This window comes from Schistocerca cancellata, chromosome 1, assembly GCF_023864275.1.
Source record: "Schistocerca cancellata isolate TAMUIC-IGC-003103 chromosome 1, iqSchCanc2.1, whole genome shotgun sequence".
Classification (NCBI taxonomy): Eukaryota; Metazoa; Arthropoda; class Insecta; order Orthoptera; family Acrididae; genus Schistocerca; species Schistocerca cancellata.
The window spans coordinates 646,752,541-646,766,566 of NC_064626.1; the positions used below are offsets into that span (position 1 = coordinate 646,752,541).

General features: G+C 43.6%; 1 protein-coding gene across 1 annotated transcript in view; it reads right to left on the reverse strand.

The window, feature by feature from the left end:
- LOC126091503 (tubulin alpha chain-like) overlaps positions 1-14,026 on the reverse strand; it is a 32,828-nt gene that overhangs the window by 12,174 nt on the left and 6,628 nt on the right. The window contains exons 2-3 of the mRNA XM_049907071.1: positions 10,768-11,069; positions 2,330-2,500 (exon numbers count right to left, since the gene is read on the reverse strand). Of these exons, the coding sequence (XP_049763028.1) occupies positions 2,330-2,500; positions 10,768-11,069 (473 nt within the window). The remainder of the gene's footprint in view (positions 1-2,329; positions 2,501-10,767; positions 11,070-14,026) is intronic.

The window sequence follows — 14,026 nt, forward strand, 5'->3', positions numbered from 1 at the left end:
GCCCTTTACGGATATTTGCAATGTTTTTCCACCTAGACAGATGTTGACAATGGGCTGATGGAACGAAGTCCAGGCTCCATTAAAAAAAAAAAAAAAAAAGTGGACGTAATACACTGGGGTCCAAAATTAAAGCAACAAACTGGTATTGTGTCTAATTCACGATATAATCATACAAACTGTCAACAGATGTCGTTACGATCGTGTTCTGCACGGAAGATAGCATTCCGATCAACGGACAACCATGCCAGCAATGACGTCAGGGCATCTATCAAGCGGGGTAGTGTTTGCGGGGTAATGCCACATCCACAGTCGCTGTGTACACAGTCACAGACGGTGCAGTATGGCACAAAGAAGACGCCTTCAAACTCACTGCTTTGGAGAGCCATAGGAATATGTGAACCGATGGCTTAACGTGAATCGTTCTGTTGTTTCTCGGATGAGGCGACAGTTTATAGAGACCGAAACTGTATCTTGGAGACCAGAACAGGGCCGATCACGCGTGACATCAGAAAGAGTGGACTGTTATTTGGCTGTAAGGGCACAGCGGTACCGCCTTACTACTGCACTGCAACTGCCATCTGTCCTCGCACCATCCCCTGGATGTGTTGTATAGAGGCAAACGGTGTACGGAAAGCTTCGGTGGTGGTTAGTGTTTAACGTCCCGTCGACAACGAGGTCATTAGAGACGGAGCGCAAGCTCGGGTTAGGGAAGGATTGGGAAGGAAATCGGCCGTGCCCTTTCAAAGGAACCACCCCGGCATTTGCCTGAAACGATTTAGGGAAATCACGGAAAACCTAAATCAGGATGGCTGGAGACGGGATTGAACCGTCGTCCTCCCGAATGCGAGTCCAGTGTGCTAACCACTGCGCCACCTCGCTCGGTCGGAAAGCTTCAGCAGAGTGGCCTTTATTGTTGGAGGTCTGTTGTCTGTTTACCTCGGGCGTGTCTTCACGGAAGGGAACGTTTAGAGTGGAGCCGTCAACAGGCCATCTGGACGGTCGAACGATGGGCCAATGTTCTTTCCACAGATGAGTCCCAATTTGGTCTACGGAGTGATTCTCGACGGATTCGCATCTGGAGGGCACGTGGGACACGATTTCGGGACCAAAACATAGTGGAAAGAGACCGATATCGAGGAGGATCCCTAATGGTGAGTGCAGGGATTATGTTGACCATCGCTCACCTCTTCTTGAAATAGTACGGCTGAACCACCAAGATTTAACTGTCGTCGGTACCGTGAGGAGACATTGGGATCTCATGTGCGATTGTTGCGAGGTGTTGTGGGCACGGACTTCGTGTTGATGGACGATAATGCTCGACCTCATAGATCACAGGTGGTTGATGTTTTTTTGGAAGCGGAAGATATTGCACGAATGGCGTGGACTGCTCGCTTTCTCGTTTTGAATCTCATAGAGCATGTCCGGGGTGCACTAGGGAGACGGATTGCGTCACGTCAGCATTCACCAACCACTCTCCAAGACTTGTGAGCAGTTCAGCAGGGGCCGGCCGGTGTGGCCGTGCGGTTCTAGGAGCTTCAGTCTGGAACCGCGTGACCGCTACGGTCGCAGGTTCGAATCCTGCCTCGGGCATGGATGTGTGTGATGTCCTTAGGTTAGTTAGGTTTAAGTAGTTCTACGTTCTAGGGGACTGATGACCACAAATGTTGAGTCCCATAGTGCTCAGAGCCACTTGAACCAAGTTCAGCAGGAAGAATGGGCGTTATTGCCTCAACATGAGATTGATGACATCATTCACAGCATGTCCCGTCGCTGTCAGGCTTGTACTGCTGCCAGAGATGGTCACATCACTTACTGAGCACATTAACCAGTTGTCAGAATGTGTGTAGAAATCCGTTAAGCTGAAAAAAACGAAGAAGATTTTTGTCTACTGCTATGCATGTTGCAATTGTTTGCGTTCTGCATTCTTTACGTTGTTTCTACTTTACTATCACATATTTATACTATTTTGTGGCGAAATAAACGCAACCATGCAAAATTCCCGTTTGTTCCTTTGGTTTTGAACACCAGTGTATTTTTCGCAAGAGAGTAAGGGAAGTGTTTGAGACAGACAGACCTATATTACTATTTCGCAGGACTGACAAGGATTTACTGAGTAGAAACACATTGAACGTTGAGATTTTGGTGCTGCTGTTGGCCCCATTTGAATAGTGCGGTGCCCATAAGTTTAAGCCACCCCTCGCCGTCGAGGCGTTAGGCATCTTGCTTCAGCGTTAGGCTTTCGAGAGATTTAAACATGGCGTAATCCTTCGGACTGCGCGCCATTCAAGCGGACGTAACGACGGCACAAAAATCGTCGCGGGAGGCTGACCTGTGCTATTAAGCGGTTGACGTTGGTGTAGGTGGGCCGCGGCACGTCCAGGAACCTCGCGCAGATGTCGTACAGCGCCTCGTTGTCCAGAAGGAAGTTGCAGTCCTCGAACTCGAGCGAGCCGTGCATTGTGAAAACTGCGTTGTACGGTTCCACTATTGTGGGCGACAACTGTAAAGAAACCATCAGGTCTGTTACTGAATGTGACTAGCTGCAAAAAATGAGATTTGCTTCTGGGCGTAATCGTCGACGTTTCTTTGCCCGGCTAGAAGGTTCTCGTACTATTCAAACCAGGCTCTGGCTCATTCTTGGCAGCAAAGGATGCAGAACGAAAGGTTGTGGATCGCCTCATGTTGCTTTCCACAGCCTACCGTAACTTCCTTAATTTATTTTCTCCGATAAAAATTAAACAAGCTACTGTAAACTCGAGAGCCAAAGTATGAAAATCCTTAATTCAGCGGCGAGTTGCACGACTATGTGATGTAGTGTTGCACATCAGCAATGAGTAGTCTTGCGAGAAGGAAACAGGACGAAAAAAACTTGGACCAACAAAGTAGTAAATGGTTTAACAGGATATAGAAACACGAATCTCACACGACTGTCAGAAAGAATGGTAACAAGTGAAACAATAAAAATTAAATTAGAAAAGTACTGATGATACTAATGTTCATAGAGAGACTGACTTTCGATTCATGTATAATCCAACGTCGTCGATCACTGTGCAATGGCTGTGGAAGTACATATGATAATAGTAATACACTAGACTCTCGCTAATGCGGCCCTCAGTTGTCCGGCCTCTCGGTAATCCGGCTCACATCCAAAAACACGTGCACAATAAATTATCATGCTCAACAATGCTTAGTTAAACAATGCTTCATATACTGGATTTGAAATTGTAGCTTTCTTTACAGTTAGGAATCATGTCTTCTAAAAGGAAACACATTACGCTAGACCTCAAGCAGAAACTCGAAATTTTACATAAATTAAATCGAGGTTCTTCGCAGAAAGCCATTGAGTTCAATGTTGGACGAGCAACCATTTATGACATCAAAAAGAAATAAGATGCTATTCGACCGTACTCAACACAAATGGATAGTGAGTTGGGAAAACGGAAGTTTATGCGAAATAGTGAGAGTGAAGATCTCTTCGTAGATGGTTCATACAACAACGCAGTAAAGGAATTCCAGTCAGTGGCCCGATTTTAAAGGACAAAGCAGCTGCATTAAAACAAACAACTTGTCGGTAGTAACTTGTTTGTAGCGAGCGAAGGTTGGCTATCAAACTGGAAAAAACGACATGGGTTTCGGCAGCTGACAGCCACGGGGAAGTCGCTCAGCTAACGATAAGGATGCTGGCGAGTTTGTAAGCAAAATACGGAAGGTAATAGAGGAAGAAGATTTAACTGCTGATGCCTTCTATAATGCTGATGAAACAGGACTTTTTTACAAGATGCTGATGCTTCCAGCAAAAACATTAGCTGTCAAGAACGAGAAGGAAGCTCATGGTTACAAGTAACATAAACAGCGCGTAACATTAATGGCGTGTTGTAATGCAAATGGGAGTCATAAACTACCGCTTACGGTGACTGGAAAATCCCAACATCCACATTGTTTTCAACACATAGTATTACGTGGATGGACAGACAAATATTCTCTCGGTGGTTCCATGAAACTTTGTACCAGCATTGAGAAAACAGCTAAAGAAGAAAAAGCTTCCACTGAAAGCTATCCTTATAATTGACAATACTCCCAGTCATCCTTCAGATGTTTCTCTAAAGTTCGATGGTATACATGTACAATCACTCCTTCTCCCACCCAATGTGACAGCCCTAATTCAGCCCATAGACCAGGGAATTTTGGAATCAATTAAATGTCATTATCGACTTTCACTTCTCGTCTCCTTATTGAACGAAAGTGAAAACGACACTATAAAGACTATTCAGAAGGCGTGGAAAGCAATTAACCTGCGTGATCTTGTTTTACCAAGCAGCCCAAGCATGGGATAAAGTGGAGAGCGCTACCGCAATGAAGAGCTGGAGAAAATTGTGGCCATCCGTTGATGCCGAGTTGGATCCAGTAGTGAGTGACAGCGATGAGCCACTCGATTTGGAATTATCAATTAGAGTACTTTTTACACTGAGACGTTCCACAACCTTCCAGGAGGAGAAGTAATTGAAGATGAAGGTGTTACTAAGTGGCTGAATGCGGAAAACTGTGATACGGACCAAACTTTAACAGATGAAGAAATAATCAAAGGCGTGCAAGAAAATAATGATGAAAGTGATGAAGAAGAGGACACAGGAGGAGAGAGCGTGAAGGTTTCTCACACAGCTGGTGCTGAAGCTGCCGAGGTCTTCCTGGAGTACATCATGCAACAACCAGATACATGCAGTACCGATGTAACGCTTGTAAAGTGGTTACGTGATAAAGCATGCCACCGTCGCGTATCGTCATTGCGACAGTTAAAAATTAAGGACATGTTTCATAGTGAGTGATACGACTGTATAATTATGTACAGTATACACTCAAAGACTAAGTTTTCTTTGCAAATGAATGTATTTTTGGATTTAATAAAGTATATCCTCTATGTTTTACCGTTAAGCCGGCACCCATACGTGCCAGGAATGGCCGGATTAGCGAGAATCTAGTGTACTATACAACTTGCCATCATTAGGTTTCTCTAAATTTTACATTTTGTTATATTGTGTCTTGGCAGTCACCCACGCTTCATGATTATCAAAATTAATTCCTTTAACAATTAAATAGTATAGTTTTCTTAAATGTCTTTTCTGATCAACTAACACTATCAGATTTTGTGTTGTACGTAGTTCCCGGTTAACTAGATCAGTTATGTCCTTCTCACAATGAAGTTCTTTATTATATGTTCAGCTTAGATATTTAAGTTTCTCACTGCCCTTTATAATATTTCTGTTAGCGTCTGTATGACGCACTTCTTATAATACAAGACAATATTTTCTCAAATCCTGTTTCAAATTCCAATCGTTTGAACCATTCGCCATGCTTACTCATCTACTCATCGTGTAGTTACTATTTTACGTACCCATTGCTATTATTAACCGCTAACCTAGAAAGGCGCTAATGATCAGCCGGTACCGTCGTCCCTAACATAGCGTCAGCCAATGTACATTACCACGAGAAACAAATTTTGAATGTGGCTGGAAGAGACATTAGCTCTTGTAGAAATCGTTTTGTTGTTACATATTATCCAGAAAATCTGTTCCCATTTTTCACAGAGGTCAGAGGGTTCATATGCAACTCTATTTTTAAAGCTGTTCGCTGTTGGTCTGGAGAACGTTCTAGACAATTCGAGCGAGTGATTTGGCCACCCAAATCGCCTGACATGAATCCTTTTAAAAATTTATGGGACATAATCGAGAGCTCAGTTAATGCACAAAACCCTGTACCGGCAACACTTTCGCAATTGCGGACGGCTATAGAGGCAGTACCTCCAGAGGACTTGCAACGACTTGTTGAGTCCAGGCAACGTTGAGTTGCTGTACTACGCCGGGCGATAGCAGGTTTGACGCGATACGACTTTTGTCACCTCAGAGCATAGATCCTCACCGCGCAGCGCTGAGTACAGTTCGTGCTGTAGTTCATAGTTACAACGCACAGTCCAATTTAATAGGCGAATCCGCGAACCACTCTCATACTGCAGTGTATTCCATTCGTATCTGCTATTGAGCACAGTTGTGAAATTCGGTACCTTGTGGCAATATTAGTCTATGTTTGACATACAAAATTAAACCGTTGATTTTAAAAGATAGAATGGAGCATTGGTTTAAAGGTGTTTCAACAAAATCTTGCATCGAAATTTCAAAGGCGATGTGAGCGGAAGATGCGGCATCGACCTCAAAGATCTTCGATCAGTTCTACGATATCAAGAAGGTGATGTAAACACAGCAGGCACCTTGATTTCCAGAAGTAAGATATCTAACGACTCACTAAAGGTGGAAAAAAATTATAACGAATCTTTCATCAATCTCGGATTTGTTGGTTGTAAAGGCTCACTTCTCTGCTTGTTATGAGGCAATCTTATGACTGAGTGATGTGAGTGAGTGTCATAAGTAAAACGCAAGCGAAACGGATGAAAAAAAGTAAGTAAACCATTTATTACTTTGAAAGTAATCGCCATAACTGTTAATACATTTACCCCACTGTGAGACAAGACTGTCAGTGCTCTGTTGAAAAAGTATTTGCGGTTGCCTACGAAACAATAATTGTGCCCAAAGGTGCACCTCTTCGTCCACAACAAATCGACGGCCACGAATGTCTTGCTTTATGGCTCCAACAATGTGGAAATCGCATGAGGCGGTATCGGGACTGTATGGAGGATGGGTAAGTGCTTCCCAGAAAAACTTCTGCAGCGTACTCGAAACAACCCTGGCAATGGGTGGACCCGCTCATATTTTTTCAACAAAGCATTGACCATCTTATCTCACAGTGGGGTAAATGTATTAACAGTTACGGCAATTACTTTCAAAGTAGTAAACAGTTTACTTACTTTTTTCCATCTGTCTCATTTGATGCCCCTCATATCTTCACTCTATCATAACACAATCTATCCCTATACTCCCAAACATAGAGTTGATTTCTTCGTATACACGACACAAGCGGAATGCAGTGTCACTGCGTTGCAAATAGTTGTTCCGTACAGCACCACTGTGTTTAAAATATACAGCCGCTTACGTTGTCTCGAGTTACTTCTGTTCTAATGAGGCTTATATAATTTATGGAAATTAGCGTAAAGAACTAACAGGTCGGAGTGAAAAATGCAGAACTAGACAGATAATTTTTGCGTAGAGAAAGAAAGAGTAATATGAACATTTATAATGGTAATGCATCTGATTAATTGAACGGTCGTAATATTGATAGGTGAACGTCAAAAATTGAAGAACCAATTTTTAAAATTAATTATACAAAGAGGCCAATAAACTATACATAATTCGAAAAGTACTTTGCCATGGAGGTTAATAAAAAATCATGTGTTTATACAGCCATTAAGATAGTTAAAAAGAAGTGGACGTACACTCGTGAGGAAAGAGAAAACTTTGGTTGAAGTGTACTTCCTAAGCTAGAAGGTTTTCTATTTCCAATATTATTTTTGTGCAATGTGTACGCTTTTTATGAAAGCCAATAGGATGGTCCTTTCGCCTCTATCAAATGCTTCTTCGTAATCAATGAAAGCAAAGTGTGTCTCAATCTGTGTAGCTAAAAAACAGTACGTCGCCCATTCAAGGTCGACCTATTCCAAACACTCATTATTCTTCAAATAACATGGTCTTTATCGCATTTTCCAGTTTTGTGTTAAAATATTTTTATTCGTAGCCAAAAACAAACATAGGATCCGTATAATAAGGGAAGTCAGAAGTTATACTTATTCAAAATGAAGACATTAAAAATTGCGAGCTTTTTTTCAAATTTTCTGGTAACGGGGGCAAATGACCCCAAAGATACTCCTACAGAAAAGTAAGCAAAATAACGACACCAATATACAACGTTATTTACAGATATCATTACTAAGATATCTTGATTTCTACTGCTGACATCATCATCGACCTAGCAATTGTCACATTGTAGCTGCCCGGTATGGTTGTGTTACTGTAAATGAACCAAATAAACATGGACGTCCCTATAATGAGATTCCACAAAACGTTGTTACTTGACAATTCTACCACAGAACCTGACTGGTACGCAGGGCACAAGTTGGCAGCACTTCAGTTGTCGATGTTCACTGATTGCAGATCTTAATTAGTGGAAGAGAAGGTATCATCAGAGCTATGAATGAAACATCTAGTACGTTTTACCACTCTTAACGGCTACGTACACACATGATGATGTCTTTGTGCACATCTGTGGCAAAGTGCCTTTCGAATTACATAAGTTTCATTGGCCTCCTTGTATAGTTAATATAAAAAATCGTTACTTCAATTTTAGTGTTCACGTATGAATATTATGATACAATTTAATAATTTTCGAGATCTGTAAAACGTCAGTAAAATCAGTACACAAGCTTAATGTTTTTCGCCAACAATGCTTGAGGCGAATTTTGAAAATCATTTATCGCGATCACGTTTCAAATGATGTGGTGAGGAGTGATCTACGCAGCCTGCACAGAACCGTTGTTGGAAAAATACTGAAGCTTGCAGATATGTTCTACGCATGAATAATGGAAGAACCCACAAAGTAACGTTATTATGGAAACCAACGGATCGATACAGAAGTAGAGGAAGAGTTCGTAACGCCTGTTAACCAACTTTCTCAAAGGATAGTCAGTGCATGGTCATGAATTTGAAGGAAGCTGAAAAGCAGGTAGCTGATCGAGTTATATGGAGGAACGTTGTTGTCCAGTTTGCTGTTGCTACTTAACATTGGAGGAAGTAAGTCTATGTAAGAAGGAGACTGAATTTGGACCCTAAATATCGCCTATTATCAATAGATAAAGTTAAATGTGGAACATAAATGTTTGATATGAACGACACAGAGGGGTTATCTCGTGGTTTAACAGAAAAAAATGAGAGAAAATATATTACTTCACTGAATTATGGTGTATAAATCTGACATAGCCCTTCCTTATAACATTTTACTGTTGCAGTGTACAGCGTACGAATTCGCGTACAAACATAAGGAAATCTGAAATTATTCATTTGTTATGTAACAAAATGCCAAATCTACTCCTGAGATTTTTTTGCCATTATCATACAGGCAGCATTTCATGATAAAATAATAATATCCATTAGGTAAAGGCCAGGAAAGAAATTATATCGGATAATGACAATATCACATCGAGGCATTGCAGTCTGGATACACAGTTTTCATTTCTTTGGAAATGACACATGCAGCTTTACTAGCAAAGAAATAAAGGTAGAAGATAACTAATTAGTTTCCCGTGTTGCGCATTAGTTGTCAAGGGCCTTTTTAAAAATAGTAAATTACTTAGTGGAAAAGAAAGAAGAAAAAGCCTAGATTTTTTAAAAACATTCTTTTCATAGTACTTCCCAAAGTTACACACGAGATGCTAGAAACGGAGATGTATTTCACGTTAATTCAGTATGATGTACAAGATTCTCTGGCCTGGAGGCGAGGCAAAAATTGAATTTCTCAGAGTCTTGTCTCGTAACAGTATCAAGAGTTATTTCACTGTGCAGTCACATTAATGCGACCACCTGCCAAAAGCCTAAATAACCACCTTCGCATCATGGACCACTGCGAGACGTGCAGGAAGTGAGTCAGCGAGGTTCTGGAGGAAAGTACCGACAGGAATTTAAACCTGGGAAGTTTGGTGGCCAGGTGAGTACAGTAACCACGCACGTACCCTGCGAGCTGCATGTCACGTTGCATTTTTCTGCTAGGAGATTCCATCGTGCCAAGGAAAAACAAACTACATGTTGAGGTGGGCATGGTACCCAGATGTAGATGCATCCATGTGTTGATTCATTGTGCCCTCCAGAATGAGAAAATCACCCAGGGAATGCCACGAAAACATTCCTAGGACTATAACTCTCTTTCCTCCGGTCTGGAACATTCCGACGATTGTTACAAGGTGTTTGCTTTGAGATGTTTCACGTCGCACGCGTCAACAGCCATTTCCGATGGAGGATAAAACGTGATTCATCTGAAAAGGCCACCTGTCGTCATTCGGTAGACGTCCAGTTGCGCTCGTCGCCAATGAGCAGATGTCAGCATTGGTGCATGAACCAGGCACTTGCTGTGGAGGCCCGGAAGCAGCAACTTTAGCTGAACAGTCGTTGAGGAGACACTGTTTGTAGCCCTTTGCTTCATCTGGGCGGTCAGTTGCTCACCAATTGCAAATATGTTCGCCCCTGTCATCTACGGCCGGTGGTGCAGTATAGTTGTCTCGGCGCCGGTTTTGGATCGCGCCATTTTGCATGCACAGTATACGTTCACAATGACGGCACGCGAACAGTTTACAAACTTAGAGATATCGGAAATGGTTTCAACATTGGCCCGAAAGCCAATGATCGTGCCCTCTTGGACGTCCGCATTGCGACAAAACTGATACACCTGCCTAATATCGCTAGGGTCCCCTGGAGCACGCAGAAGCGCCCCAACACGATGTGGCATGGACTCGACTAATGTCTGGAGTGGTGCTGGAGGGAATAGACACCATGGATGCTCTGTCCGTGGTGTATGAAGGTTTCCGTCGTTGTGGCTGGGAGTCAGTTCCGGCGACACAGTCCACCTGAAGATGGCGGACAGCTGGTCCACCGAAATATTGTATCTGGACGACGACATGATCCGGCTGCAAACCCGTGAAAAATATCAGCGGTTAACGGTTTGTTTTGATCTTCTGATGACTTTACTAGCTGATAAACGATAACATCTCCTGCAAACAACCTAAGACGGCTGCTCAGATTGTCTCCTTCTAATACAAAATGGCGAGTGACGGATACGAACCCTGGGGGCAGGGAAGATGCCGAACTCGATCTTGGGCAGGCGGCCGTAGTCGCGGCAGAGATACTCGAGCATGAGGTTGCCGAATCCGGAGCCGGTGCCGCCGCCGAAGCTGCGGAAGAGCAGGAAGCCGGCGATCGAGGGGCAGGCCTCGGCGACGCGGCGCACGCGGTCCATCACCAGGTCGATCATCTCGCGGCCCAGCCGGTAGTGGCCGCGGGCGTAGCAGTTGGACGCGTCCTCCTTGCCCGTCACCAGCTGCTCCGGGTGGAACAGCCCGCGGTAGCAGCCCTTCCTCACCTCGTCTGCGCACACGCACACGCTCACGCTCGGCTGCTGCTTGCTCGCTTGCTTTGCGTTTCGGGCGCTCAACTTCGAGGTTACTGGCGCCCATATTAACATTTGTTATATCCCTTGTGATACCCATCCAGTCATTCGTTCATTCACACATCATGGTCCAGAAATCCCATCATGTATGAGAGCCTTCTGGGCGAGGAATGCCTTAAATATACCTCCTAACATTTGTTATATCCCTTGTGATACCCATCCAGTCATTCGTTCATTCACGCATCATGGTCCAGAAATCCCATCATGAATGAGAGCCTTCTGGGCGAGGAACGCCTTAAATATACCGGGTGATCAAAAAGTCAATATAAATTTGAAAACTTAATAAAGCACGGAGTAATGTAGATAGAGAGATAAAAATTGACACACATGCTTGGAATGACATGGGGTTTTATTAGAACCAAATAAAAAAAACGAAGTATTGCTAGATGCGTGAAAGATCTCTTGCGCGCGTCGTTTGGTGATGATCGTGTGCTCAGCCACCACTTTCGTCATGCTTGGTCCCCCAGGTCCCCAGACCTCAGTCCGTGCGATTATTGGCTTTGGGGTTACCTGAAGTCACAAGCGTATCGTGATCGACCGACATCTCTAGGGATGCTGAAAGACGACATCCGACGCCAATGCCTCACCATAACTCCGGACATGCTTTACAGTGCTGTTCACAACATTATTCCTCGACTAAAGCTATTTTTGGTGAATGATGGTAGACATATTGAGCATTTCCTGTAAAGAACATCATCTTTGCTTTGTCTTACTTTGTTATGCTAATTATTGCTATTCTGATCAGATGAAGCGCCATCTGTCGGACATTTTTTGAACGTTTGTATTTTTTTGGTTATAATAAAACTCCATGTCATTTCAAGTCAATTTGTACCTCTCTATCTACATTATTCCGTGATTTATTCAGTTTTCAAATTTATACTGATGTTTGCTCACCCGGTACATTAACTGGAGACTACTTCTAAACAACGAACTATGACAGGTGCAAACACCGTCCATCCAAGAAGTTCCGAGGCTCATTTTGTTCCTGGCGTATAGGTGACATCAGGGCAGTAACTAAGGTGGTAGCTTGAACTAACAGCTGTAAACAACACATGTGCATTAGCCCAGTCAGTTGTAAGCAGCCGGCCGGTGTGGCCGAGCGGTTCTAGGCACTTCAGTGTGGAACCGCGCGACCGCTACGGTCGCAGGTTCGCATCCTGCCTCAGGCATGGATGTGTGTGGTGTCCTTAGGTTAGTTAGGTTTAAGTAGTTCTAAGTTGTAGGGGACTGATGACCTTAGAAGTTAAGTTCCATAGTGCACAGAGCCATTTGAACCATTTGGGCTTTCCACCTAGGAGGACCAGGGTTCGAGTCCCAGAAGGGGAACTGCCAATCTTAATTTCCCGCCAATTTCCACATGGGGGTGGGTTAGGTCGTCAGCACAGACCTGGGACTAAAAAATTCCCACGAAATTCGAAATTCCCACCAAAATTAGAAATTCCTGCCAATAGGATAGGTTGAGGGAGAGGCTGGGAGAGGGGGAGATGGGAGGGGGAGGAGGGGCCTGGGGCACATGTGCAGCTGAGAAAATACATGACGCCACCAGGGGGTGGGTGGGGGTGGCGGTGATTAATTGATCATTTTAATTAATTTTCATATCAATTTGATATCAACATTGAGTTAGAAACCCCATCTCCCCACTACTCGGGAATGCCACAAAAACATTCGCCAGGCCATAACACCGCCTCCTGTGGCCTGGAGCAATTTCCTCTCAGACATTTCATGCAGTACAAACGTGTTTCATCTGGGACGGCTGCCTGTAGTCACTCAGTAGAAGTCCAGATGCGGTCATGCAGTGCAAATTCAAGCCTTTTTCCCTGATGAAGAGCAATAAGAGATGGGTTCACGAACCAGGCGCCTGCTGTGGAGGCCCATATGCAGCAAGATTTGCTGAACAATCATTCAGGAGACACTGTTGATAGCCGCTTGGTTCAGTTGGAAGGTACACTGCTCAACAGTTGCACGTCTATTCGCCCGTACACATACCCGTGGCCGTCGTTCACCAGTGTCACCTATGGCTCATGGTGCACCATAGTTGCCTCGATGCCAGTTTTGGACAGCGCCGTTCTGCCATCCACGGTACACTTTAATCACGGTGTCTCGCGAACAGTTTACAAACTTAGGTGTTTCCTAAGTACTTCCAATCTTGGCCTGAAAGCCAATAAGCATGCCCTTTTGGACGCCAGATAAATTGCTCCATTTCCGCATTACGACAACGACTTCACTGTTTTTCTTGTCCATCTGACATGCGTTATATACCCTCTACTGCTCTATTGCAACCTACAATCTGTGAGCGGTTATTGCACGTTGACCTCGTGGTCACGTTAATGTGACTGGACCATGTATCATTAAGCTGCTGTTTTTGGCTAATACTTCAAACAAAGCGTTTATGTAGCTTTACACAGACTTCTATCAACTGTCTGTATTAGAAAGTCCAACATCTGTTTAATTCAAACACTAGATTTGTGCGGAATTCACACCTCTGAAGTCAAATATTCTGATAAATTGTAGAAGATGTTACTTACTGATAAGTAATTCTTATACTATGTGTGTAAATATATAGCAATTTTCTATTTGTTGCCTGATGTTTGACAGTAACGTATGACAGATCAGGCCCCGTAACTGAAATGCTCAACACGTACCTGTGGGTTGGTGCTCGACTCGAGGTAAGTCGGTTCGAATCATGGCGGTAGATGAAATTTTCACTTCCAGTGTTTGGCAGGCAGTGGTAGGAGAAGTGGTGGTTTAAAATTTCTTATCACCAGTCGTTGAGCCAATGTTCTGGATTAAATTCCAAACCTCTCCGAAGTGTCTCATGAAGCGAGGGTATGGGACACTGTTGATGACAGGAACAATAACGAGCAAAATGCAAAAT